The sequence below is a fragment of the Medicago sativa genome, chromosome 3 (assembly GCF_051527215.1).
Source record: "Medicago sativa cultivar Bolivia chromosome 3, Bolivia_mono, whole genome shotgun sequence".
NCBI lineage: Eukaryota > Viridiplantae > Streptophyta > Magnoliopsida > Fabales > Fabaceae > Medicago > Medicago sativa.
In genome coordinates, this window is record NC_140751.1 from 85,279,240 (window position 1) to 85,306,235 (window position 26,996).

Here is a 26,996-nt window from a genome sequence, read left to right on the forward strand (position 1 = left end):
TTGGTTGTTAACCACTTTCTCCGTTTCAAAATGAGTGTCGTTTTAGCCAATTGCACACAGATTAAGGAATGTAATGAAATAATCATTAGACATGACACTTTTACTAAACTGCCCTTACTTTATAAGAAAAGGACAAACTTAAAGTTGCATTGAAAATTGTGTGAGAGAAAAATTGGAGTATTTATTTAAGGTAAAGTTGGAAGAAAAAATTTAAAGTTAAATTAGAAATGTAAAGTAACATTCATTTTAAAACATTCATCGTAAATCACACACACGTGCACACTGCTGTGAAGAGAATTTTCAGATGTTTGCTCGGTATTACTAATTTTGATCTTTCAGATTTCTTATATTATGTATCGGACTAAGAAATTAACAAATCCAAAGAAAAAGTAGATGAACATGAACATGAAACAAGTCAAAAAAATTGGTGGAATCACAAATTGGTCTCATTCAATAAGGAACAACAGTACTAACCAAGCATCATTGAAAAAGGCTCTTGTTTTGTACAAACAAACTCGCCATGAAACAACACACGACCCCACCATGATCCCTCAGTTACTCAAAGCATGCGATTCTCACCTCTTCCTTCATTACGTTAAATCCTTGCACGCAGAATCCATCAAAGCCGGTTCCGATGTCGATGTGTTCATTGGAACCGCCATTGTTGCAGCGTATGCAAAATGTGGTGTTGTTTGCGATGCATGCAAGTTGTTTGATTTTATGCCTGAAAGAAATGTTGTGACTTGGAATGCAATGATTGGTGGGTATTTGAGAAATGGTGACGCTGAATCTGCGTTACTTGCGTTTGAAGCAATGCCGGGGAAAACGAGGGTGAGTTGGAGTCAGATGATTGGTGGGTTTGCTAGGAATGGGGATACTGCAACTGCTAGGAAGTTTTTTGATAAGGTTCCGTATGAGTTGAAGGATGTGGTGACATGGACTGTGATGGTTGATGGGTATGCTAAGAAAGGGGAAATGGAAGATGCAAGAGAGGTTTTTGAGTTAATGCCCGAAAGGAATTGCTTTGTTTGGTCGTCTATGGTTTGTGGGTATTGTAAGAAAGGTTGTGTCATGGAGGCTGAGGATATTTTTCGAAGGGTTCCGGTTCGGAATTTGGAGATTTGGAATTCCATGATTGCTGGGTATGCACAGAATGGATTTGGTGAGAAAGCACTGAAGGCTTTTGGGGAAATGGTAGTTAATGGGTTTGAGCCGGATGAGTTCACTGTTGTTAGTGTTTTATGTGCTTGTGCTCAGCTCGGGGACTTGGATGCTGGAAAACAGATGCATCACATGATAGAATGTAAAGGAATAGCTGTGAACCAGTTTGTTTTGAGTGGATTGATTGACATGTATGCAAAATGTGGGGACTTGGTTAATGCAAGGTTGGTATTTGAAAGTTGTAATGAGAGGAATGTTTTCTGCTGGAATGCTATGATTGCAGGTTTTGCCGTCAATGGACAATGCAATGAGGTTCTTGAGTATTTGGGTAGGATGGAGGAGTCAAATATAAGGCCTGATGCTGTCACGTTTATTACTGTACTCTCAGCTTGTGCTCATGGAGGTTTGGTGAGCGAAGCGTTGAAAGTAATATCTAAAATGGAGGAATATGGAATTGAAATGGGCATCAGGCATTATGGATGCATGGTTGACCTCTTGGGAAGAGCAGGGATGTTAAAGGAGGCATATGAGTTAATAAAAAGAATGCCAATGAAACCTAATGAAACAGTTTTGGGGGCAATGATCGGCGCTTGCTGGATTCATTCAGATATGAAAATGGCAGAACAAGTAACGAAGATGATCGGTGCAGACACTGCTACATGTGTTAATTCGCACAATGTGCTTCTGTCAAATATCTACGCAGCTTCAGAAAAATGGGAGAAAGCTGAAATGATAAGGAGTAGAATGGTTGATGGAGGATCTGAAAAGATACCAGGGTGTAGTTCAATCATCCTTAGTAACTCTGCTGTTGATTTAAGCATAAGTGAAGAAGTTTCACCTCAAATGAATGGGCTATGTGCAATCTAAAGAGTAGAAATGACAAAATGAACACTACTATGATTCTCCAAGCAACGTGCCATGACCAATCGGTTGTTGCTGTCTCCATTAATATTCCCAAAGTTCATAATCACATATGCTATTTGATCTGTGATTCAGATGAGCGCAAGGAGCTGTGCTGTTAAGCCACGTCTGAAGTGTTGAAAGCCAATGAAGATTGACACAGATACCTCCAACAAAGAGTGGGATAAGGAACAATTAAATGTAGCCAATGAGGTTAAATAGAGTCCCGACCCAAATCAAGTCCATTTGGAGAGAGAGAAATCAAGGCATGTTTCGGATAAAATCTATTTTAGTTGAGAATATTACGGAGTATTGGAAGGTGACAACTGAGTTGGTTGAAATCTAAAGCACCGGGTTTTAAGTTTTCGTTGTCGCGGTGGATGTTAAACCCATTAGCTTGTCTGGGCTTTGTTTCACAAGTTTTGGTCAAGCTAGTGTGTAACTGATAAAGGTGGATAGGCTGATGAAGGGTTATATGCAGATAACGTGTTTCCTGCAGTGGCGTGGTCTGGAAGAGCCGTTTCTGTTTTGGTGCCGGCTAATTGGTCTGCAAAAACTACTGGTGGCTTGAAACTGTGCTGAGGCCTGATGTAGTTACCTATCATGCTGTGGAATCATTTATGCTAGTTTTGCAGACTGAGTTAATGGATCGGATCTGCAATATTTTTATGCAGTATGTGTTTCTGTATGACTGTAACAGAGGTTGAGTGGTCGGCCTTCTTGTACAGGCCAGGTTTTGTGGATGGAAGCCGAGTTAATGCAGCTGTGCTGGTAGTGAGTCACAATAATATAGCTTGGGAGGCTTCAAGGAGTTAGTTAGCTAAAGGTTTAGTGGTTATGGTGTAGGAGGTGGCTGTCAAATAAATCAAAGAAATCTTCTAGTTTTGTTATCAAAGTGTTACCTAGTCTGCATAATTATGCAGATGGGAGAGCTATTTAAAATTTTTAGATCCTAGTGGTAGTAGGAGATAACAAGTTTTTGTGTTTTTCTGTTTTGGTTGATTTGGTATCGATGTTCAACTAAAGTGACTATCTCGCTTTGGCAGTGTAATTGTTCCTTATTTATATAATCTTGGCACCTCTTGTGCTTAGATTAGAGATTTTAATATAGATTGATTTTTCAACAAAAAACTCCGACAAAGAAGCCTTGAGTTCAATTTTTGCTGGTGGTTCTTCATTAATAGGTCATTTATAATCACCAGCAAGTCTTCACTGAGACCCGCGACAATGCCCTTTAACTTAATAGAAAAAAAAATTATACCCCTTCCTTTAAATTGTAGAAGATATTAATTATATAACCAAGCTTGTTACTTATCACAGTGTTTTTGTGATCAAGCCTGAAAGAATAGCATCTAGTGAGTACTTAGCAGGTCGAAAAGCAATAACCAAGAGTGATCAACTTCATAACAGACTATTTACTCTCCACCCTGCCTAAGCATAACAATGTAACAAAACTGTTATGGTATATTGAAGGTACAAAGACTTTACATATTTGATCTCTTGATTCACAGAAATCCCAATCAGGAAAAGTAGTGGGAAATTTCTGTATTACAGTACACTATTCTACATATACAGAAAATTTCATATTTTCAATTCATTGGAAATTCCAATTATACAACTCGAAAAGAGTCGGATATCTTCTTCAAATCATTGTAGTGTCTCTTCCACTGAAGGCCTGCAATTAAGATTATTTTCTATTAACTTTGTAATTTTTTTAAATACTTTGTTTATGACAGTGCAGACTGGATGTTGTAAAGCTAGTTAGAAGAGAATGAGTAAACATACCATTACCGGTTACACCAAACAAGTATAGGCGGTTGCCAGCAGCGGTGGCCGTAATGAAAATATGAGGAGGCTCCAGCTCAAACTGATAGTAAGTTCTCCCTTCATGTTCTGCAACATTTGAACTAAGAACCTTCCCTTCCACATTTTCTCCAATCATTTCAGGACCAAATGCACTGATCACTTTGTCTGGAGGTCCAATTTTTTCTATTGTAGCATCATCACCAATAACTGCATATTAAAGATTCATGTTCTTTCTGTTACAATTTTATTCTCCTTGTCTCCAGAAAGTTAAAATGAACAAAAGGAAATCAGGCTAACTCACCATCGGAGAATCTAAGAACAGGAGCAACAATGACAAACAGACGTCCTTCCTTAGAGCTGGAAAATCTCAAATCTAACTCTGTTCCACCAAGATCTGCTATTGATACAGGTACCTGTTAAGCAAATGTATGCTTAAGTTTAGATAAAGCAAGCAAGCATAAGAACAAAAAACATATATAATGTCCTCCAGATGATCAAATGTGAGTAAATATGTTCTGAATAAAAGAGAATGAAATCTCTCGGCTAAAAAGGGAGGAGGAAAAGTTATTTTCTGCACTCCCAAATAATGTCCACTCTATGTTCTAAATACTTCAAGACCATTTGAGACTGAACTTAACAGAAGAGTTCTTAAATCATCACCTCTTCCCATTCTTGAGGCACTTTAAAGGTGTATGGAATAATAGGACTCCATCCAACACCATGTCCTCCTGATTTCTCATCTGGCCTGCGATATGTCCTCCAACCTGTCTGGTCAAAAACTTACTACATTATTTCGTTTTCACTTAAAGTCCATTAAAAAAATTAGCAAGCTGGAATTCAGACTTGAAATCATCTAAAACAACTAAGTTCGAATTAACATCAAGTCTACAAATGGAACCATCAACACATTTCTTTTACCATGGCCTCCATTTGAAGTTTCAATTTCTTGTGGTTTTTATTATAGCATGTTCTTATGTTAAACTTATAAATAAAATCATTTGCAACGGTACAATTTACAATCATGCAAATCATTGTTTTGTTAAGGTCAAGGTGACAGGAACAGTTCTGGTGCAACGAATGCTTAAGGAAAAGGATTAAATGAAATGGCATGTCTCTTGTCTGTCAAATTTATCAGACAAAGAGAGTTGGCATAGAAGGCTTGGACATTCTTGTAGTAGAGTCCTAGAAGTCCTCTTGAAATATTGTCAAATAAAAGTGTCACCTAGTGACCCCTTTTCATTTTGTGGTGGTAGTGTAAGTGAACATTGTGCATTGTAGCTAAGTGGGGATTTATCATGTCACTAAATGAATTTAGCCCCCACTTAATTATATATATGTTTTTCTTATCCTGTGACCAATAAATGCCAAAAAATATTTATGCATAATAATACTTGTTTTAGAAATGATTGTAATATTATTTAGTTTATTTCTGTATTTCCCCGTGCATATCTATTTTATGATGTTTTTAGGGCACAAATATACAACTTTTCCTGTATATAAGACCCCGTTCTGAAATTGCTCATATATAGTTATGGAACTCCTATTTAAGCTCACCAGATAAGTCTTAAAACCATCTACAATTGCACAAGTTTACTTTAACAAATTACTCACCAAAACTACAACAGTATTATGTTGCAAACTTGCAAGGTAAAAATATTAGCCCTCTAAACCCGATTTACTAACTTATACCAGTAATTATAAGTTGTAGGGAAGCTAAGTAATCAGTCTTACCTTCATTTGAGAAGTTGGCTATATTATAGCCCAAGTTTTAGATAGTGCATTAGTGCTATCTCCCACTTTCAAAACCATTTCAACTTATTTTCGCTTCCCTCTCATTCTTACCGATCCTTCAAAAATATCCCTAAGTTTATCACAACCCTATTAACTAAATATATTTTACAAAACTTTTAGAAAACAAGTGGCACCCAAATTCCCAATTTTTTTATTACACTTCTTCACTTGTTGCATTAATTCAATGCCAAGGCACCCTGTTAGGTAACCCATTATGATTTCAAAATTTGACCCCTTGAACCATATGTGTAATAATCGGGAAAAAGTGGCCGAATTTAATATATAGGGAAAATATAAATTTTGATGATGCAAAGTTAACGAACCTTGTTCATCTGGCTCAGACAGACCAGGAATTCTCCCTGCTAGAAGACCTTGTTTAACCACAGCCAAACTCACTCCTGGAAAACCCAACAAGGAAACTCCAGAAGCCAAAACTGCTCTTCTGTTCACCAACAAAGATGAACATTTATCACTCTCTTCATTGATTGATAAACTGTCCTTTGAGACTGAAGCATGCACAGTTCTTGAAACTTCATTTTTAACTGAACAGGGTTGGATATACATGTGTTGTGGGTTTCTTCTATAGGAAAGTAGAGTTGTTGTGGACAAGGATGTTGCCATGTCCACGAAGATTGATGATGTGCTTATTAAGAAAAATATAATTTGGCCACCTTAAAGAACAAGAGTGCAGATAATATAACATTCATAAAAAGTAGTGGAAATATTAACATGGAAGTTGAGGTCCAAAGGCTAAGGTTATGAAGTAAAAGATATTTGTGGACTTGGTGCTGCCACTATGATGTGTGAATCCACAATATTTATTTATTTCAAATATTTTATTTTCTACTAAAAAAAAGTTGCAATTTCTGTTCCAACTACACGGGTCAATATAAGTGATGAATATTAATCCTTCGAATTTTTTTGGTCAAAAAATAAATAAATTTCATATTGCATCAGTTGATTGCATTTTTGTCAAGATGGTTCTCGAGTATCTCTAATGTTTGATAGTTTCATTTCATACTTCCACTTTCCACCGTATCTAATATTTACCCTTCTAAACTTGCTTCATGAGGTTCAGCCTAAGACATGTTTTCTATTTGCTACAAGGTGCATCGCATTTTTAATTGCAGTATCTAATAAACATTCAATCTTTTTAATTAAAAATCTCATACAAAATTTTAGACGAGACTAATTAATTATTTGTCAATAACTCTACATCATTACGTTTCAATATTCTAATATTAAAAACATATGGATCCCATAGTAAAAGATAATGCTTAACGTAGCACATTTTCCCAATAGATACCCATTTTTTTACTCCATAATAAAAATACTTGTTAGATACCGCGTCTTTAAAAGGAAGACCCTTCTATTGTGGATAGTCTAGGCTAATAGGCTAAAAGTCTCATTTTACCGGTCAATTTGCCTGACGAGCAGATGCACGCACTTAGCAAATTACCAGTTTATAAAATGTTGCAAAACTACACAAAACTTGTCTTTGCTTTGACAGTAACCAAAATTTCCTTGTTAACATAGTTCAAACTTACAAAATGAAAGAATTAAAACATAAACAACTTAGTTAAAGGATATGAATAAAAGATTGGTTACCTCCCAACAAACGCTTGTTTAACGTCAATAGCTCGACATTTGATATGTTAGAGTGGAAAAAATGACACATACAACCCATCATCCTTCGTCTTCCGTTTATTAACTAGGAACTCCATTAATTCGAGGTAGAGATGACGTGGGTCAATTCCTCCCCCAATTGAACTTTTGTGAACAAGACACAAAATTCCATGACTCTGTTGATCTTGACCTTGTTACCATTCACCCTCGTTTGTTCTATTACATTATCTTTTTCGGCTAATACTTCATTATCTTCTCCATGAGTCATTTTTGCTTCTCTGCCAACAATAGTGGTCTTTAGAGATAGTCTTTGATGAGTTTTACCTTCCTCGTCCCCATACCATACTCCTATATATTTATCCGTTACCCTACCCATACCCAACGGGGATGAAAAATCAAAACTCATCTCCGTTCCCCGACAGGTTCGGGTATCCCCGTCCCCGCAGTGGATAATTTTTTTAATAAAAATAAAAGTATTTTTCGGCTCTGAGCGCAATGCTGTAGTACATTATCCAGTAAAGAGATGATGACGATCGATGTCTATGGTGATAGAGAAGAGAGAGACCGAGAGTGTGAGATATGGAAGGAGAAATGAGAAAACTGTGATAAGTGAGTGTCATTTAAAAGATTGAGACTATGACTATGTGAGTGAAATGATTTAGGGTATTGATTTCTATCTATATAAAAGAGGTAATAAATTGATTTCCTACATTCGGGGTGGGTTTGGGTATGGGTTCGGGGTGGGTACCTATATCCCGTTACCCGTCCTGTACCCGTGTTTTGAAATCGGGGAAAACTCAAACCCATACCCAAACCCAGTCAAAGCCGGTAAAATCCGTCAAATTGAGTTTGGTTCGGATGGGTACCCACATGTATTGGGTTTTGTTGCCATGCCTATCTGAATGTGTGATGAGTTGTCACAATAGTCCTTTAACACATCAAAATTTCAAAATAGTCTCCGATGGTGCACTCTGTTAGTCAAAATATTCTCTGTCGCTGAAATTATCTCTCAACACTCACAATATCTTTTTTTATACAAGGACTAAAATGACAATAAATAAGTATATTAATAGACTGATATGATAAAATCTACAAAATATTTTAATATGAGAGACTATTTTAAAATTTTAGTACAATATTATTGTGTTTACTCGCTATACATTCATGAATCAGATTAACTATTACTCCCTCCGTCTCGGAATAACTGACCCATTTTCTAAAAAAAAGTGTCCCAAAAAAACTGACCCATTTCAATTTTCAATACAACTTTCATCATTCCCAATACAATATAACACTAAATAATATTACTTTTATCATTCCCAATACAATATATTCCACTTTCCCCTTTATTTATACACTTTTCTTAATCTGTGTGAAAAACCAAAGTAGGTCAATTATACCGGGACGGAGGTAGTACCTATTAAATAAACGGTAAAATTAGGGGAAATCCAAACATCCCATTATATATTTATTGTTTATTGTTAAGGATAAAAATAATGCAAATAGTCGATTTTATTTCATTTTTGAGAATAATAATAAAATAGGGCTAACAATGTATCAAATTGAATCGGGGGGAAAGATAACCATTGTTGAAATCCAATCTAGGGTTACAGAGCAAAGAACCCACCTCTTCAATTTCACACTTCACATTCATCCATCCAATTCCAATCCCAAAAATTCCAATAGAGTTAACCAATTTTCGGTTCCGCTCGCGTCTCATTTCCCTATAAAAGGACCCCTCGCATCATAGTTTTCTCATTCACAAATTCACTCGCACTCGCGCATCACAAAATTAGGGTTTGCATCGCTATTGCTCTCGCGAATCGCGAAATCAGCTTTTGCGGCGATGAGTCGTCGAGGAATGGATCGTGACGATGAAGACGAGGAGGAGTATGATGAACAGGTTGAGGATTTCGATGAAGAGGAAGCTGAGGAGGAAGAGGAGAGAGGCGGAGGCGGTGGAAGGAAGCGGAGGAGGCCGAGTTTTATCGATGATGACGCGGAGGAGGTAGATGAAGATGAGGAGGAGGAGGACGAAGAGGATTACGATGATGATGATTACGACGGCGGCGGCAAAGGAAGTAGCCGTAAGCGGCAGTATAGGAAGGTTTCCGCTTCGAATTTCTTTGATGAAGAGGCTGCTGTTGATTCGGATGAGGAAGAGGAGGAAGAAGAAGTCGAAGACGGTACGTTTTGTTTTATTTTATAGCATTTTTTGTTCTTCTTTAATCAATTTCAGTTAAGATTAGAGAGAAATCGATATGGTTAGGTTTGTGTTGAAATTAGGGTTGAAACTGGGCTGGTTTCAATTTTGATTTCAGTTTCACGAGATTGACATTCATTATATGTTAATTAGTAGATGCACATTATTATCGGTTTTTTGTTGCAGTTATATTGATTTCAGTTTATATAGCTAATTTTTGTTTAAAAATTGGGATTATAAAAAAAATGGTATTTATGTGGTAATCTTCAATGTCTTCTGAGTGTTTATAACCCCATTAGAGTATGTTACTAGCCTATACAATAATTGACTTGTACAATTTCTCTCTCTATATATGTCCAGTAACTTTTTTGATATAGACATACTTTTTTTTACAATGCTGGGTTCTTATTTTTATGTGTTACTGAATGCTGGGAAATGATTGAATTTCACGTGTTTCTACTGTTTTGCACACCGTTGGACTGGTACATAATATTGTTCGGCTCAGGCTAAGCTATGCTGTATAAAGTATGTCTCTTATCTGTATTGATCAATTGATAAACTAGCAAACATCTAAACACATGCAGGCTTCATTGTTGGGCCTGATGTGCCAGACGAAGATGATAATAGAGGAAGGCCACGTCACAGACAGCCACCCCACCAAGAAGATCATGAAGACCTTGAAGAGATGGCAAGAAGGATACAAGAGAGATATGGTAAGCAGCGGTTGGCAGAATATGATGAAGAAACTACAGATGTAGAACAGCAAGCACTTTTGCCATCTGTGAGAGACCCAAAGCTGTGGATGGTCAAATGTGCGGTATGATCCTCTCATTTTTTTGTTCATTTATTTATTCCGACTACTTAGCCGATCCCACTTAATGGTATAAGGCTCGGTTGTTGTATTTATTCCGACTACTGGCAAGGATATAGAGTTTGCCTCATCCTTTGATTTGATACTCAGATTGGCCGTGAGCGTGAAACAGCTGTTTGCCTCATGCAAAAGTACATAGATAAGGGGTCAGAATTGCAAATCAGATCAGCTATTGCTCTTGATCATCTCAAAAACTACATATATGTGGAAGCAGATAAAGAAGCTCATGTCAGAGAGGTATTGTGTGAAATATCTATCGTTTATCACACATACATCATGGATAAAATTGTGAACTTTTTTGCATGTGTTTCAGGCTTGCAAAGGTCTTCGCAATATATTTGGACAAAAAATAACACTCGTTCCAATAAGAGAAATGACTGATGTGCTGTCAGTTGAAAGCAAAGCCATTGATCTTGCTAGAGATACTTGGGTTAGAATGAAGATTGGGACATACAAGGGGGACCTTGCCAAAGTATGCACTGTATTCTGGGAAATTCATGACTCTATCCCTCATACATTCTTAATTTGTCACCTAATTTATATCCCTTCAACAGGTAGTGGATGTTGATAATGTACGGCAGAGGGTTACTGTGAAATTAATTCCGAGGATAGATTTACAGGCTCTCGCAAACAAATTGGTATGGAATGTTTCTGTCTTGTTGAATGCATGATTTGTATTGTTGAATTGTTAATTTCGTTGAAAATTGGAGTCCCCATATTCTTTACTAAATGTATTTGTCATGCAGGAAGGTAGAGAAGTTGTGAAAAAGAAGGCATTTGTCCCCCCTCCTCGTTTTATGAATATTGAAGAAGCTAGGTATTGCCGACTGTCCTAGTTGTGTTGCTTATATGTTTCTATTTTCTACGAATCTTTTCATTTCCTGGTCTGACGGAGCTTAATCTTTTTATCAGGGAACTGCATATCCGTGTTGAGCATAGGCGGGATGCCACCTACGGGGAACGGTTTGACACCATTGGAGGCATGATGTTCAAAGATGGGTTCTTATACAAAAGTGTATCTATAAAATCCCTTTATTCCCAGAACATCAAACCTACGTTTGACGAGCTCGAAAAATTTCGTAAACCGGGTGAAACTGGAGATGTAGCCAGTCTGTCAACTCTGTTTGCGAACAGAAAGAAAGGGCATTTCATGAAAGGTGATGCTGTTATTGTCATCAAGGGCGATTTGAAGAATTTAAAGGGATGGGTGGAGAAAGTTGACGAGGATAATGTTCATATTAGACCAGAAATGAAGGATTTACCTGTAAGTATGAATTGATATATCATATATGGTGGGTTTCCTCCAGTGTATAGACCATAGCCTGCCAGTTCTGCATGTTGCTAATTAGTGATAAATTGCCTTTATGATCTGATTATCTTGTTTTTTTTTCCTTTCCATTTTCGTAGAAAACTCTTGCAGTAAATGAAAAGGAACTTTGTAAATATTTTGAACCCGGAAACCATGTTAAAGTTGTTTCTGGTGCTCAAGAGGGTGCTACTGGCATGGTTGTGAAGGTGGAGCAGCACGTCCTGATCTTAATATCTGATACCACAAAGGAGCATGTGAGTTTTATAGTACTTTGATGGGCTTGCTGAAAAACTTTTGAATTTCTACTTACATTTAGCGCAGAAATGACAATTATTCTCTCTTTAGATCCGTGCGTTTGCAGATGATGTTGTAGAGAGTTCTGAAGTAACCACCGGTGTGACTAAAATTGGGGACTATGAACTTCGTGATCTTGTATTGCTAGAGTAAGCATTTTTCTTGAGCCTGAGATTACACACAGTACCTTGCCTTGTTTTGCTCTGGTTCAAACCTTTCTCACTTCTAATTTAACATGGTTCAGTAATTCGAGTTTTGGTGTCATAATCCGTGTAGAAAGTGAGGCATTTCAGGTTAGTATCTCAACAAATCAAAACTTCAATGCTTTCTCAATCAAAATTAAGACTTTTTGTCATTATGCTATTGTATTTTTCCTTTGTTAGGTTCTTAAGGGTGTTACTGACAGACCTGAAGTTGCACTTGTTAAATTAAGAGAGATCAAGTGTAAGCTAGAGAAGAAAATAAACGTGCAGGATAAGTTTAGGAATACAGTATCATCAAAAGATGTTGTGCGGATTCTTGAAGGTCCCTGCAGAGTAAGGTTCTGACTGTTCGCTAGATTTTTTTTATGGAAGTTGTTATTAAGGCTTAACATTTTTTTTATTTTTTTTTGGGTTAGGGCACACAAGGTTCTGTGGAGCACATATATAGAGGGGTCTTGTTCGTCTTCGATCGCCATCATCTTGAACATGCAGGCTTTATATGTGTTAAGGCCCAATCATGTGTAGTTGTGGGAGGTTCACGCTCCAATAGTGACAGAAATGTATATTTTTCCTATTTTGATTCTTGAGTTCGTTTTTCTTTTTTTAAATTGGAAAATTCATCATTGATGTAATGTTCTGTTTCCTCTACAGGGTGATGTACACTCGAGATTCCCTGGTCTTAGAACTCCACCTCGCATTCCACAGTCCCCACATAGGTTTTCTCGAGGAGGGCCTCCATCTGGTATATGTTTAAATCTTTCCTTGTTAAGTGCTAAACATTGGATCAATTTGTTATGATAATAGACCTTTTTAAGAAAGTTGTCTGATGTTAATTTATATGGATGTGGTAAAGCTGGAGGTAGACATAATAGGGGTGGAAGGGGGCATGATGGTTTGACAGGTGCAACTGTTAAAGTACGACAGGGTTCCTATAAAGGTTATCGTGGACGTGTTATAGAAGTTAAAGGATCATTCGTTCGGGTTGAATTGGAATCCCAAATGAAGGTTGTAACCGGTAAGTTTTGTAATTTGGGCAAATACCTGAGCTGCCTGTTTCTTTGTATTCACATGTTCTCTGACTTGGTTGTCTGCAGTTGACCGCAATCATATATCTGACAATGTGGCCGTTACCCCGCAACGGTAAGTTATATCTACATAAAATTTGTGATTTCTTGTGCGTATTAAAAGATATTCAATCATATGACTCTTGTCTTCTTCCAGTGAAACATCATCTCGATATGGGATGGGAAGTGAAACCCCAATGCATCCATCTCGAACTCCTTTGCACCCATATATGACTCCGATGAGAGATGCAGGAGGTATGGTTGATTTAATATTTCTCGCTTTCTGCTAGATTTTTTTAGATTTAACATTTGATTCTCTTGTAAACTGCTAATATTTCTTAAATGCATTGTTATTTGCAGCAACTCCAATTCATGATGGAATGAGGACACCTATGCGTGACCGAGCTTGGAATCCTTATGCGCCAATGAGTCCTCCTAGGTTAGTGCTAACATCATCAATAGAATAGATATCAGTATTCTAAATACAACCTACTAGAACAAGGGTTGTACCGAATTCAGTAGTTTAATTAAGTTTAAATGCATTTTTTCTCAGTTTACAGACTGCAGCACCGTCATTTTATATTATAGTGTAGTATAGTATATGTGGTTTATGAATTCTGACAGTGAAATAAATTCAGGGATAACTGGGAAGATGGAAATCCAGGCTCTTGGGGGGCCAGTCCACAGTATCAGGTCAGAAATATTAGCCAACTTCAGACACTCTACTCTACAATTTTAATTCATTTGAGGATCCATACTGAACCATGCTGATCTTTATTTTATTGTCTTTTCCTTCTGTTAAATATTTTCAGCCAGGAAGCCCTCCTTCCCGGCCATATGAAGCACCAACTCCTGGTGCTGGTTGGGCTAGTACTCCCGGTGGCAATTATAGTGAGGCCGGAACACCACGTGACAGTTCTGCCTACGGTAACACCACCTCTTACTTGCCCCCTGAAATAATTTGAATATCTGTAGTTTTAGTTTTTGTACTAATTCTATTTGGACCGATGGGTATTGTATTGCAGCGAATGCTCCAAGCCCATATTTACCATCAACACCAGGGCAGCCTATGACACCAAATTCTGCGTCTTATCTTCCTGGCACCCCTGGAGGACAGCCTATGACTCCAGGAACTGGTGGTCTGGACATCATGTCCCCAGTATTGGGTAAGTTTCTATATTTTGTCAAACCTACAGATTTAGTGTGTACAAAATTGTTTCTGCAACTGTTTTTAGTTAGATCATCACACCACAATTGTGATGGACCTAGTTATTGTCATCTATGATAGAAATAACCTATGACAAGCACGGTCTCGTTATGGTGCATTTAATATGAAATTGATTAGAACCCTGCACATGTATTTGGATGACCACTTGTATGTTTCTGTCTTATTTGAATGCAGTCGTTAGTCTAACATGATTTAATGGAGTTGATATTCTAGTTAAAACATCATATCTCTTCCTATTAGTTGTTTGTTCATACCCGTCATGTAACAATGCTATAGCCCCATAATTTGACAATATTTTATACCAAATAGCATATTGCGGTACATAACAATTTGTTTAAATTCCGCTATGCAATAGCGCTATGGCCCCCCTATAGCCGCTATTTAACATCACTGCTCCATCCGTCCCATCGAGGTTGTCACTTTAGGTTACTTCAGATTGTTAAAAAATGTTTAAATAAATGAAAGAGTGTGACAAATTTACCAATGTATCCTAACAATTGGTCGTTAACCATTGTCATGAATGTATAGTGGATTACAGTGAACATGGTTGTTATTTATTATGCACATAGTATTACTTTAGAGGTAGAGTATAGTAATTAATACATAGGAAACATAATAAAGTGACACTTATTTTGGGACGTTTTTTCCTTAATGTGATACTCTATGGGACGGAAGAAGTAATATATTCAGGTGATTTTCACCTAAATACCATATGTTCCTACTACCCCAATGCTGTGAACGTCTTGCTTTAGACGAACAATTGTTTGCCTTTCCATTTTTGTTGTAGGTCATGGGATAACTCGTGGTTTTATGTGGAGATTATCCTATCATTTACCAAGCATATTCCTGGATCTATTTCTTGAATCACTTTGGATCATCAATTTATCAGCAAGATTTGAAGTGGCATGTGATTTCTTACACATACATTTGCTAATGTTTAACTTTTTGTAGGTGGGGACAATGAAGGGCCTTGGTTTATGCCAGACATATTGGTCAATGTACACAGGGCCGGAGAGGAGTCTGTTGGAGTTATAAAAGAAGTTCTCCCGGTATGTTGACCTAGAAGCTTTGTTTTACGTTGGTATAGTCTAGATTATCTGTTTAGGTTTGGTTTTTAAATTTCTCGGTTATTGCCATGGCTAAAGAGTTGGTATGAATAAAAAAGAATAGTGCTTAGTTTTTATTTCATCATCATACATCAAATATTAAACCGTGATTGTAATTCGAAGTCTCATTTGTTATCAAAAACTTCACATCTTCAAACAGATAATACTATTTCAATTGTTTGGGTTTCCAGTATTGATATTATTTACACATGATTTGTTTTCTCCAGGATGGTTCTTATAGGGTAGCCCTTGGGTCTAACGGAAATGGTGAAACAATATCGGCCCTTTCCAATGAAGTGGAGGCTGTAGTGCCAAGAAAATCTGATAAAATAAAGATAATGGGAGGGACGTTGCGTGGTTCCACTGGCAAGTTGATTGGTGTGGATGGCACTGATGGCATAGTAAAAGTAGACGACACGTTGGATGTGAAGATTTTAGACTTGGTTATTCTGGCAAAATTAGCTCAACCATGAGACTTCTTGTAGAGCAATTATTTAACAGCGACACTATTATCGTAGGAATGAGGATTTAACGAAACATACGAATGTGTGATTGCCTCTTTTTCTCATGTATGTTTCTTTTTTGTTTTCCAAATAAAAATATAATATAAAAATATATAAAATGAAATCACATATATATCCTTCAAAATAAAAGCCTTCCCACACACTGCACAGGGATCATATCGTTATGAAACTAACTAGTTTCTATTCCGCCCTACAACACTTTCCTAATGATTGTTTGCTCTGTTGTGTTCTATATTGCTCCTTCATAATCATGAGTCGAATCAAATTAAAACAAATCTAGAGAACATATTTCGGAGGTCAAAATGCAAAAGAAGAACTGATGATTGATCAATTTATGTGCATCTTACTAAATACTCCAGACAAAAATGAATTGGAACCGAATGATGGGTTTGGTTTTGTTCAATTGAGTTGATTAAGCAACTTTAAAAACTTAAACCAGGAACTTAATTTTTTACAAAAACTCGCATTATTAATTAAAATAAGTACATTCCTTGAAAAATTATGGATTAGACGCGACTTTCTAATTTTATTTTCATCAATGTAGTTTAAGGTATTGGGAATAAAATTACTATGAGGATAAATTGATTTTTTTGAAAATTTTATTCTCAAGCCTTCACTTGATGAAGTTCATTATGCTTTTATTGACCCGGATTTACCGTTAATGGTTTGGTTTACCTACTTTTCACTTATTTTTTTCTTTTCTTTTGGTGAGGTTTAAGTCCAACTTTTTTTTTTTATTAATTAATAAATAATATTGACTTGTGATTTTTCAGTTTGGTTCAGCGGTAATAACTTATTTGGGATGATTCATCCTCTCTAATGCTACTTGCCATTGCTTAGAAAAACCTGTACTGCCTGTGTAAATAATTTTAGCACGTAAGTTTAATACATTTTATTACATATACGCAGTTTGAGATTTTTTAAAAAATAATATAACAATGTGCATACTCTTCTTACACCTAAAGTGAATTCCACTACTTTTCTTTGGGAACAAAAGTGCTACAGTTTTTTTTTTTTTTTTAAAGCGGCAAATATTATTATTCTCATCGAGTAACTGCAAGAAGCAAAAAAACTCGCGGAAAAAAACTGGAATAAAAATACAAGTGATGCCGCATATATACGGAACACCGACAACCCAGAAAATCCCAATACAAGCAAGGCATCACGAGATGAGGCTGAAGTATACTTGCTAGCACCAAGCAAACCCCTGCCTCAGCTATGAACAGGCCAAAAAACACACCAACTGAAACACACCAACTGCTGAAACAACAAACCGAGTGCTACAGATTAAAATGCAGTAAAATATTGGTACCCTTGAAAATTGTAATAAATTGATTAAAATTAAAAAAACCTAAATTTAATTATATCGAGCAATTTGGCCCATATGCTAATTTTTATATAATTCACTGTCAAGAATGAACTTACTAACAAATTAATCACTAAATTGTATCATTAAATTATAGCACTTGCTCACAAATTAGTCCTTACAAATTAACATAATGACCAAATTATCTAACGTCATTCATGATCAAGATTTTTTTTTTGCCTATTTACAAATTTCAAAGATGTAGATGTTCACCCTTACAATTTCAAGAGACGAATGTATAATTTACTGAAATTAAACTATATTTAATGATTAATATTGCATGTTATCAAAGAAAAAGTTAACAAAGTGCATTGAAAAGGAAAAAGGTAGCACCTGTAGTGGTCCTGCTTCCAGTCGTGTCGTTTCGTGGCACATCGTTTTCGTGGAAGGTCATTAGTTTTATCAAAACCACTTAACCACTTAATCTATGTCCCGTGATTAAGATTCTTACAAAGAAAATACAATGTCCTTAGAATTAAAGGAAGCTTAAAAACCGGCAACGCTAGCGTGGCAGTATGTTTTGTACAAAACAACAAATGGTTTTTTCTCTCTATAGTAGATTTTGAATATCATTGGTTTGTTTTTATCACACTATAAATAAATAAACTCCCACAACAACAAGGACACACAATTTGTTTGATGAACAATAAAATACAGAACTTTCTAAACAATTCTGAATTGTTTCTTGCAATCTTCATCTGTTGATTTCCTTAAGTCATGTCGAGTACAGCTGGTCAAGTCATCAAATGCAAAGGTATGATCACTGGATTTATTGGATCAAATTTCAATTTGTAACTAGAAAATTGTAATTATAATTATATATAGTATACGATACTCGTTCCGTCTCAGATTAAGTGTGCCATTTGATTTAAAGACGATTATTAAGAAAATGATTAGTTGAATTGACTTTAATGGTAAAATTAACATCATTTCTAAAATATCTTTATTAAATGTACTATTAGTGCAAAAGAAAACAATAAATGTTGCCTGGTTATTTTAAAGTGACAGCAATTTTAAAACAAAGAAAGAAAATGCAAAAGTGACACATATTTGGAGTAGTATACAATTGGTTCAATTAACAGACCAATAAAAACAATCAAAATTTACGGGGAAATGTTAACGAGTGTCCCCGGGGCACTCTTTAAGGAACATAAGTAGCAAGTATTTATGAAAATACATGTAATTATTGCATTGGAAATTGAAATATTTGACTTTTTAAAATGATAATTGCTTATTTTAGTATGCTTAAAGAGTGTCCCGGAGACACTCGTTAACAAGACCCAAAATTTATAAAGGAAGAGGGCATAAGAATATTCTAGAAACGAAAAGGAGAACCAGGTGGTATAATTTGTGGCTTGGTGGTAAAGTCAAATCCCAAAGGCGCAGCTGGTAAAATGGTAAAATATTTCTTTTTTTTTGAACAAGTGGTAAAATATTTCTTGTCCAAAAATTAAGTTGTAAAATGTTTCTTGTCCAAAAATTAAAGTTATAAAATGTGTCTTGTCCAAAAATTAATTACTATGTTTAGAAAATCACTCGGTTTTTTCACTACTATAAATGAAGGTCACTGACAGTAGTTGGTTCCCCACTCAACTCACTCATAATCATCTTTTGTTAATTAACTATGTCGAACACTGTTGGTCAGGTCATCAAGTGCAGAGGTACCATGTCCTCTTTTTCTCTTTGTTACAAACATGTTGTACAAATTGTGTTTTGCTTTTTATGGATCTAAGGGTCCATTTGGATTGTGTTTCTTTCTTTATTAAGAATAGTTTTTTTTTTTTTTTGCGTACTATTCCGATCATTTTATATCTGCAGCTGCGGTTGCATGGGAGGCGGGGAAGCCGCTGGTGATGGAGGAAGTGGAGGTGGCGCCACCACAAGCCGGTGAAGTCCGTCTCAAGATACTCTTCACCTCCCTTTGTCATACTGATGTTTACTTCTGGGAAGCTAAGGTATATTATAAATACTATACATGCAGTTTTATAAATTTAGACATTAAGCTTCACTCTTATGATTTTAGTTTGATTTGATTGTATATGAAAAGGGGGTGTTTAGTTTCTTTTGCATAACATAAAATTCTTCTGAGTTTAATTTTAGATTAAAGGAAATTAAGCTGGTGATTGGAGTCTTTTTTAATCTGGGTGTTTCAGTGTTATGTTATGCATCGCAATAGCTCAAGTAATTGTTTTATTCTTTCCTTCTGTTTCAGGGTCAAACTCCATTGTTTCCTCGTATTTTTGGTCATGAAGCTGGAGGGTATGTTTCTCTTCTCAATACTAAAAGTTGAACTACATATCTTAAATATTTAATTCTTGTTTTTTGAGGGGTTCCTTGTAAAGGATTCAATTCATATACTTTGCTAATGTAATTTTTTTACAATGTCAATCAATTATAATTGCAAGATCATTAATTTTTTAACTTCTTTGAAAACCACAGATATGATTGATTTATTGTAATTTGTTGACTGCATGAAACTTTTTAGAATCAATCAGACTGAAGCTGATATTTTAATATACACTACATTTTTCTTAATTTACTATATGGTTTTGACAAAGACTGTTTTTTGATGAAATCTTTTGATTATCTAATGTAATATGAATGAATTTTATTCATAATGTTGGCATGATGTTGATCAGGATTGTGGAGAGCGTAGGCGAGGGTGTGACACATCTAAAACCAGGGGATCATGCCCTGCCTGTATTCACAGGGGAGTGTGGGGACTGTCCACATTGTAAGTCAGAGGAGAGCAACATGTGTGATCTTCTTAGGATCAACACGGACAGGGGCGTTATGATCAATGACAATCAGTCAAGATTCACTATTAAGGGACAGCCCATTCATCATTTCGTCGGCACATCGACATTCAGTGAATATACTGTTGTTCATGCTGGATGTGTTGCAAAGATCAACCCTGATGCACCACTTGACAAAGTTTGTATTCTCAGCTGTGGAATATGCACAGGTATGAGCTGGTTTGGGTTGACTTATTTAAGCTTATCTATTGAAATAAGCATATGTTAGACTTTGAGAGAGCTTATGAAAACAACTTATGACATGACCATAAGTTGTTTTAAACTTATGACATGACCATAAGTTGTTTTAAACTTATTTTTATAATCTCTCTAGGATAGTTTATGAAAACAATTTATAGCTTATATATGAAAACGATGACTTTATTTTTATATTTCATTATGTAAATAGCTTATGCGTAAGTACTTAAATGATAAGGGCTTATACTGTAAACTCTTATTAATTAAGCTGTTTATCCAAGTAGTGTATAATATATCCTTGCATTGAGATATTAATATATACCTAGGTTGAGTATATGATTTCCTAATTCAATTTGCATTCATGGTTGTAGGTCTTGGTGCTACCATCAATGTTGCTAAGCCGAAACCCGGTTCATCTGTTGCTATCTTTGGACTTGGAGCTGTTGGCCTTGCGGTATGTTACTTTTATACCATGAGTGTGTGTTTGTGTTACTGTTATCATATATAGAAACTAAAAAGATTCAATAATACAAATTTCAGGCTGCTGAAGGAGCAAGGATATCTGGTGCATCAAGAATCATTGGAGTCGATTTAGTTTCTAGCCGATTTGAATTAGGTACAATGCTTTTCTTATTCCATCAAATGATTTAAGATTGAGGTCAACCTAAGTTATATGACTTAATTTTTGAAATATTCTTGGTCTCAGCTAAGAAGTTTGGGGTAAATGAGTTTGTGAACCCAAAAGATCATGACAAACCCGTACAACAGGTTAGTTCAACAAAAAATTAGTGTTTACATTTATATTCTCTCTAAACTTTGTTAATTGAATATTGAAATTCAAATTTGATGCTATGCATTAAACATGCTGTGTCATTTTGTGTGTAAGGTAATTGCTGAAATGACAAATGGAGGTGTGGATCGTGCTGTTGAATGTACTGGGAGCATCCAGGCCATGATCTCAGCTTTCGAATGTGTCCACGATGTATGCAAAACAAAATTCATTTGTTCTTACTTGTTGCGAAAGAAATTATAAAGCTTACTGAGGCTAAAGCCTTGATTTGTTTTTCTTAGGGTTGGGGTGTTGCTGTACTTGTTGGAGTTCCAAACAAAGATGATGCATTCAAAACTCACCCTATGAATTTGTTGAATGAAAGGACTCTTAAGGGTACCTTTTATGGTAACTACAAACCCCGCACTGATCTTCCTAATGTTGTAGAGAAGTACATGAAAGGGGTAAGTTTATTTATATTGAATTGTGCAAACTTTTAGTAGAAGTGAGTGATCACAAATGTAGATTGATATTATTTATGTTGATGCTAATTTGTTGATAATTTGATACTGCAGGAGCTGGAACTTGAGAAATTCATCACTCACTCAATTCCATTTTCAGAGATTAACAAAGCTTTTGATTACATGCTGAAAGGAGAGTCCATCAGATGCATCATCCGAATGGAGGAGTAAAACTCTAGCTAGAACACTGTTGAAGTAGTCTCTACTAGGGGACTATGTTCTTGTTCTCAATCTGGTGGTTGAAAAAATAAATAATGAAATTGATTTGTTCCATTTCTGATTATTGAATTTGTGACTCTTTGTGAAGTTTGATTGGAGAGAGGGTGACACTTGGTTCCTAGTATATGATGAATATAATGTTTGTTTTGTTAATTTCTTGCTGCTATTCTTGTAGTTTTTTAATTGATATTTTTTATCCTAAAATAAAAAGATAGAGGATTTTGTTCATATTTACTCCCTTCTGTCTTTAACATAAGAAAATGTCACAACTTGTCGTTATTGTTTAAATGGTTTTTCTACCCCTTATTTTTTTTTCCTTCAAGTAGCCTAGTGATTAAAATTCACATTTTTTTAAGGTGAATAGATGGGGTGTCCGGGGTTCGAACTCCGGTCCCTGCATATAATAATGCATGTCCCTGCCAACTTAGCAAAACTCAGAAACTTCTACCCCTTATTTAATGGCTGTCTTTGTAATATTAGTGGATGTGTTTAATGGTTCACAACTTACTATAACGGTATATTTGTAAAAATATGTAAAAAATTACAGCTATTAAAGATTGCTTTTGTTTTTTGGTTTTTCTTTTTACAATAAGGACCGCATAGAGTGTATTGAAATATTGACAATCTAAAAAAAAAAATCCAAAAAACCCATTTTTTTTATGGGAAATCCATTTTTTTAATGGGAAATGTTAACCATTGTCACAGGATCACTAGTTAAAGAGCATAAGTGATAAATATTTATAAAAATGTGTGTATTAATTGCATTGGAAATTAAAATATTTAACTTTTTAAAAAATAATTGCTTATTTTAAAATGATTAAAAGTGTACGGGTTAACAAAACCCTTTATTCTACATCCACCACATGCACACACCATCTCTTATCTTATTCATTCTATTTCTATTCAATTCCATAAAGTAAGTTTCAATCACTTGAATTCACACTTTAATTATCAACCTTGTCTATTCATACGGAAGATATTGCCATCATTTTCATTGTATGTGATTCCACTTACTAAGCATAATTATGGAACTAAATGCTCCTTCTTCCTCATTATGAGGAAGCAGAACCACCAAATTATTTGTAGGGTTATTTTTGGACTGTAATGTAATGTAATTTTGCCTTGGTTTGGATGCATGATGAAGGTGAGGAAAGGAGGAGAAGAAGATGAGATTTGTTGTTTCTTTAATTAATTTATGCATTTTCATTTTGGCTAATTACAATAGAACACATGTTAAAAATTTGTCACATTAGCGTATTCACATTTGATTGGGGGCTAGTAAATCAAAAAGGGGTATGAAAGTCGCACAATTAGTAAATAGGCAAAAGCTTCTCTAAAATAGCAAATTCTTGCAAATACCATTTACTTTTTTAGGGGATATATATGGTAAATGTTAAAAACATTTGCTTTTTTCTCCTAATTTCTTATAATAAGAAGTGAATGAAGTATGTCAATACATGTATCGAAGGAAAACAAAGTTTCATAATGACCTTTGTAAAAAAAAAAAAGTTTCATAATGAACAAAATTATTTCTAATATTTTTATTTATTTAATTAATTAATTAATTTTTTTTTTTACAAAATAAAACAATAAGCACCGGAGCTGCTTGTCTAAATGGCCTATCGAATCATATATAGCATTTACTTTCTTTAGGGGATATATAACATTTACATATACTAACAATCGGTTAGTCGAAGTGTAAGAGATTTGTGTCATTTAAACATATGGTCAGAGATTTAATTCCTGTGTGAACGTATGAGAAAAAAAATCGGTTGGGAGCGGAGAACTTATCTTGCATGGCACACATATTCTTCGACTTAAATTAATCACTTTTAAACGGCGGTGAAAATTTTGTACCAACATCATGATAACTCCCACCAAAAAATATAACATTTACTTGTAAGTAACATTTGAAACATACTTGTTTGAAATTATTATTTTTGACAATATTAATTTGTTGTAAATTATTTATCACTTTAAAATATAAAGACAATATTTATTAAATTTTTCTGATAATAATCAATTAATTAAAGGGGAAATTACACTAACCTCCCCTGAGGTTTATCTAAATGTAAGTTACATCCCCTCTATTTTCTTTAAAATCACCAACCTCCCCCACTGTTTAACTCTACAAACGTCCGTTAATTTTATACTGCAGAAAAAGAAAAAGAAAACATTCGCGTTGGTAGCTTGATATTTTGCGTTTTCCTTTTCTCCAACCAGCTTTACTTAGAAACTTGTTCTCCCTTAGAATCAAGCACTATATATATATATATATATATATATATATATATGGAAATGTTAACTAGTGCCCCGGGGCATTGTCGAAGGGATATTGATTTTTGGTTTGTGCTTGTCATTCTTGTAATCAAGCTGTATACTCTCTGTTTTTAATTCAACGGAGAAAGGGAGAAACAAACAGTGTTAACCGTCTGTCAAAAAACAAATAGTGTTAATAGGGAAGGGTTGTTTTTGTTCATTTGATGAAAACTCAAGGGAGGTCAATGTCTATTTTAAAACTAGAGGGGGTGTATGTTACATTTAGATAAACCTCAGGGGAGGTAAATGTAATTTTCCCTTAATTAAATGGTTCACTTTAAGGAAATTAAATGGTTCACTTAACTATTCTACTATTACTACTTTTGTAAACAAAATATTCGACCATTACTACTGTTTTTATTTTTGAAGGATATTACTACTGTTTTTATTATCACTTATACTGTTACTATTTTAAACCGCTATAATTAGTATTAATATTTTAAATTATACACATTTTTTTTGCAAGAAGCTTAGTTATTAGAATTTAAACCCTGATCATAGGATATTATTATAATTCTCCCTCAAAAAAAAAGGATATTATAATTCAATGTCTTTATCAATTGAGTTATACTCATAAAAACATACACATTATTTTACTTACAAGAATCGACATATTTATTTATTTATTTATTTATTTTTTTCACATGATTTCACACTGTTTTTATTATCGTAAAAACCATATTTTATTTATTTCACACTATTTTTATTATCCTAAAAACCATATTTTATTTATTTTTTGAAAAAATGTACATAGCTTCAATTCAAATGACAATTATGTTAATCCCGTTTGTCAAAAAAAAAAAATGTTAATCCCATATCACCCTCAGCTTTCCATTGTTTGTGGGGTGTGTAAAAAATGAATTTCTCCATCCGTCCTAAATTTTATGTCATTTTAAAAAAAAGTTATTGTTTCAAGTTATACGTCATTTTACAATATTAAGAAATCGTTAATGTTTATTATTCTATTATGTCATTTACTATTTATTACTTTAGATTTTTTCAATATTTTTAATTCATATTTTTCACACCATTAACGAAGAACATTTTTATAAAATACTCACAACCACTCTTTCTTTATAACATTAGCTACATTTTTTTAAATTATTAAAAATTGTTAAAGGAGTAAAGTTTTATGTTATTTTACTCCTTTGGTTGATACTGTTTTGTTGATATAGTTTAGGCCTAAACGGCTGTTTGGGCTGAGGACTTGCACTCCAAGGTTTAGAGAGACGTGGAGAAGTAATTTTGACAGCGAAATATTAGGGCTAAAAATTAAGCTTGATTTACTCAAATTGATCATTTGCAATTATTATTTCATTTTCATTAATTACACCCAAATATTTTACTGCTAAAAATAAACTTAGAGTCGGTTATCATATATTTCTATAAAATGCCATCAGTGTCATACCTCATTTCAATTTCATTTGTAAATTCATCACTTCAGTTTGTTGCTATCGATCTTTATCTTTTGAAATCACAATCACAATGTTTTTCAGCAAGCAGGAAGGAATCAAATCACACATGGTTTGTGCCTATCCTCTATATTATTAGCATCTTTTCTCTTATTTCCTTTGAATATACATGCATGTACTTTTCATGGTTTTTAAAAAAAAATAACTTTTCATTGTTTTTTTTTTTCGTGGTAGACTTGTGCTTTGAAAGTCGACACCAATACTAAAAAATGGTCGGAAACTACTACCAAAATATTGGAGAAAATCAAAGGTATGTGTTTTGTGTCTCATCCTCCAAGTTTTAATTTTAAATCTATTTTTTTCTTTTTCTTAAATTAAATAAATGATGAAATATCTAACTATACTATATGATGTTTATTGATTTTAGGTGTAAACTACAATTTTGATACAAATGAAGGAATGATATACATCTCAGGAAAGGCAAATCCACGAAAAATATTGAATAGGATTGCAAAACATCAAAAGAAAGTAGAACTTTGTTGGGTTCGGACTGGAGAACAATATTCCTATGGGAACAATATGTCTGCATACCCTACAACATATCCCAGTGGATACTATCCCCCTCCTCCAGGGTCCTACTATCAAAGTTATGATCCCTATTTTGCTCCTCATCAGACACATGGTTATCCTCCATTTAGCAATTATTATATGTAAAACAGATGGATCTATCTAGCACCACTCCAACAGTATAGTATTAGTATCACTGTTGGTGTTTTGTGTTTTTTGTTAAGTCCTTTGTATTGGTATTAGGTCATATAAAATTGATTATGACCTAATGCTTTGTCCTAGTATATGATCACATGAGATCCCTTTTTTTGCAAGGTTACTGCTATGATTGTGGACCGATATTTATGGTTCATTATTATGAAGTTTAATGTGATACTCGTTATTTTGTTTTGAACGTTGCAGCAAATTTATTTATGTTTTTATTTTTGAAATATCAGATTTATTTATTTATTACCTTTGATCATGCGAATCAAAATTGATTTTCTTGCCGTTGTTTACAGTTTACTACAATTTTTTTTGGGTACTCTAAACTAAACTTTATAGTTTATACTAGAAACTAATAATAATATCCCCTAAAAAGGAATATTTTTTTTTAATGAAAAAAGGTATGATTTTTTAGCAATCATTAATTGGAAAGGTTAATTAAAGAATAAATCATTTTTTTGGTAGATAAATAAATTGTTTTTTGCCAGGTAATGTGAATAACTTTGAACCCACTGGGTTGTTCGGAGTTTGAACCCCCGA

At 34.6% G+C, this 26,996-nt stretch overlaps 5 protein-coding genes across 6 annotated transcripts; 4 read left to right on the forward strand and 1 right to left on the reverse strand.

The window, feature by feature from the left end:
• Positions 1 to 267: 267 nt before the first annotated feature.
• Positions 268 to 3,112, forward strand: LOC146941235 (Pentatricopeptide repeat (PPR-like) superfamily protein). The gene has a single exon (XM_085755001.1). It carries the CDS (start codon positions 394 to 396, stop codon positions 2,026 to 2,028), a length of 1,635 nt encoding a protein of 544 aa, XP_085611127.1. The 5' UTR covers positions 268 to 393; the 3' UTR covers positions 2,029 to 3,112.
• Positions 3,113 to 3,507: 395 nt separating this feature from the next.
• Positions 3,508 to 6,323, reverse strand: LOC146941236 (thylakoid lumenal protein (Mog1/PsbP/DUF1795-like photosystem II reaction center PsbP family protein)). Its single transcript, XM_085755002.1, has 5 exons — positions 5,982 to 6,323; positions 4,528 to 4,631; positions 4,169 to 4,280; positions 3,847 to 4,074; positions 3,508 to 3,736 (listed from the first exon to the last, which is right to left on the reverse strand). Exons 1-5 carry the CDS (start codon positions 6,277 to 6,279, stop codon positions 3,672 to 3,674), a joined length of 807 nt encoding a protein of 268 aa, XP_085611128.1. The 5' UTR covers positions 6,280 to 6,323; the 3' UTR covers positions 3,508 to 3,671.
• A 2,530-nt stretch (positions 6,324 to 8,853) lies between these two features.
• Positions 8,854 to 16,215, forward strand: LOC146941237 (putative transcription elongation factor SPT5 homolog 1). The gene is made up of 22 exons (XM_085755005.1): positions 8,854 to 9,470; positions 10,072 to 10,304; positions 10,449 to 10,595; positions 10,672 to 10,830; positions 10,913 to 10,996; positions 11,105 to 11,175; positions 11,271 to 11,622; positions 11,766 to 11,921; positions 12,013 to 12,110; positions 12,206 to 12,254; positions 12,345 to 12,497; positions 12,581 to 12,724; positions 12,816 to 12,906; positions 13,018 to 13,179; positions 13,259 to 13,304; positions 13,386 to 13,483; positions 13,589 to 13,667; positions 13,867 to 13,921; positions 14,041 to 14,155; positions 14,254 to 14,394; positions 15,408 to 15,505; positions 15,790 to 16,215. The coding sequence occupies exons 1-22, from the start codon at positions 9,131 to 9,133 to the stop codon at positions 16,033 to 16,035; spliced, it is 3,117 nt and encodes a 1,038-aa protein (XP_085611131.1). The 5' UTR covers positions 8,854 to 9,130; the 3' UTR covers positions 16,036 to 16,215.
• Positions 16,216 to 18,077: 1,862 nt separating this feature from the next.
• On the forward strand, positions 18,078 to 22,107 carry LOC146941238 (alcohol dehydrogenase 1). Of its 2 annotated transcripts, XM_085755009.1 has the most exons (11): positions 18,078 to 18,206; positions 19,016 to 19,113; positions 19,271 to 19,407; positions 19,665 to 19,711; positions 20,092 to 20,417; positions 20,817 to 20,899; positions 20,986 to 21,061; positions 21,152 to 21,213; positions 21,332 to 21,427; positions 21,517 to 21,678; positions 21,790 to 22,107. In XM_085755009.1, the coding sequence occupies exons 2-11, from the start codon at positions 19,077 to 19,079 to the stop codon at positions 21,904 to 21,906; spliced, it is 1,143 nt and encodes a 380-aa protein (XP_085611135.1). In that variant the 5' UTR covers positions 18,078 to 18,206; positions 19,016 to 19,076; the 3' UTR covers positions 21,907 to 22,107. The 2 variants fall into 2 exon arrangements, with proteins under 2 accessions (XP_085611135.1, XP_085611134.1); XM_085755008.1 differs by lacking the exon at positions 19,016 to 19,113.
• A 3,604-nt stretch (positions 22,108 to 25,711) lies between these two features.
• On the forward strand, positions 25,712 to 26,646 carry LOC146941239 (uncharacterized). The gene is made up of 3 exons (XM_085755010.1): positions 25,712 to 25,797; positions 25,920 to 25,995; positions 26,113 to 26,646. Exons 1-3 carry the CDS (start codon positions 25,759 to 25,761, stop codon positions 26,397 to 26,399), a joined length of 402 nt encoding a protein of 133 aa, XP_085611136.1. The 5' UTR covers positions 25,712 to 25,758; the 3' UTR covers positions 26,400 to 26,646.
• The last annotated feature ends 350 nt before the right edge of the window (positions 26,647 to 26,996 follow it).

Bases quoted from the DNA above. Each gene is read 5' to 3' on its own strand.
- LOC146941235 (XM_085755001.1), top strand. From the start codon at position 394: ATGAACATGAACATGAAACAAGTCAAAAAAATTGGTGGAATCACAAAT.
- LOC146941236 (XM_085755002.1), bottom strand. From the start codon at position 6,279: ATGGCAACATCCTTGTCCACAACAACTCTACTTTCCTATAGAAGAAAC. The intron at 4,075-4,168 runs GTGAGTTAGCCT...TTTAATATGCAG, and splicing joins TGTTCTTAGATTCTCCGATG to TTATTGGTGATGATGCTACA. The intron at 3,737-3,846 runs GTATGTTTACTC...TCTTAATTGCAG, and splicing joins GTTTGGTGTAACCGGTAATG to GCCTTCAGTGGAAGAGACAC.
- LOC146941237 (XM_085755005.1), top strand. From the start codon at position 9,131: ATGAGTCGTCGAGGAATGGATCGTGACGATGAAGACGAGGAGGAGTAT. The intron at 13,305-13,385 runs GTAAGTTATATC...GTCTTCTTCCAG, and splicing joins GTGGCCGTTACCCCGCAACG to TGAAACATCATCTCGATATG. The intron at 14,156-14,253 runs GTAACACCACCT...ATTGTATTGCAG, and splicing joins ACGTGACAGTTCTGCCTACG to CGAATGCTCCAAGCCCATAT.
- LOC146941238 (XM_085755009.1), top strand. From the start codon at position 19,077: ATGTCGAACACTGTTGGTCAGGTCATCAAGTGCAGAG. The intron at 21,428-21,516 runs GTATGCAAAACA...TGTTTTTCTTAG, and splicing joins CTTTCGAATGTGTCCACGAT to GGTTGGGGTGTTGCTGTACT. The intron at 21,679-21,789 runs GTAAGTTTATTT...TTGATACTGCAG, and splicing joins TAGAGAAGTACATGAAAGGG to GAGCTGGAACTTGAGAAATT.
- LOC146941239 (XM_085755010.1), top strand. From the start codon at position 25,759: ATGTTTTTCAGCAAGCAGGAAGGAATCAAATCACACATG. The intron at 25,798-25,919 runs GTTTGTGCCTAT...TTTTCGTGGTAG, and splicing joins AAGGAATCAAATCACACATG to ACTTGTGCTTTGAAAGTCGA. The intron at 25,996-26,112 runs GTATGTGTTTTG...TATTGATTTTAG, and splicing joins AATATTGGAGAAAATCAAAG to GTGTAAACTACAATTTTGAT.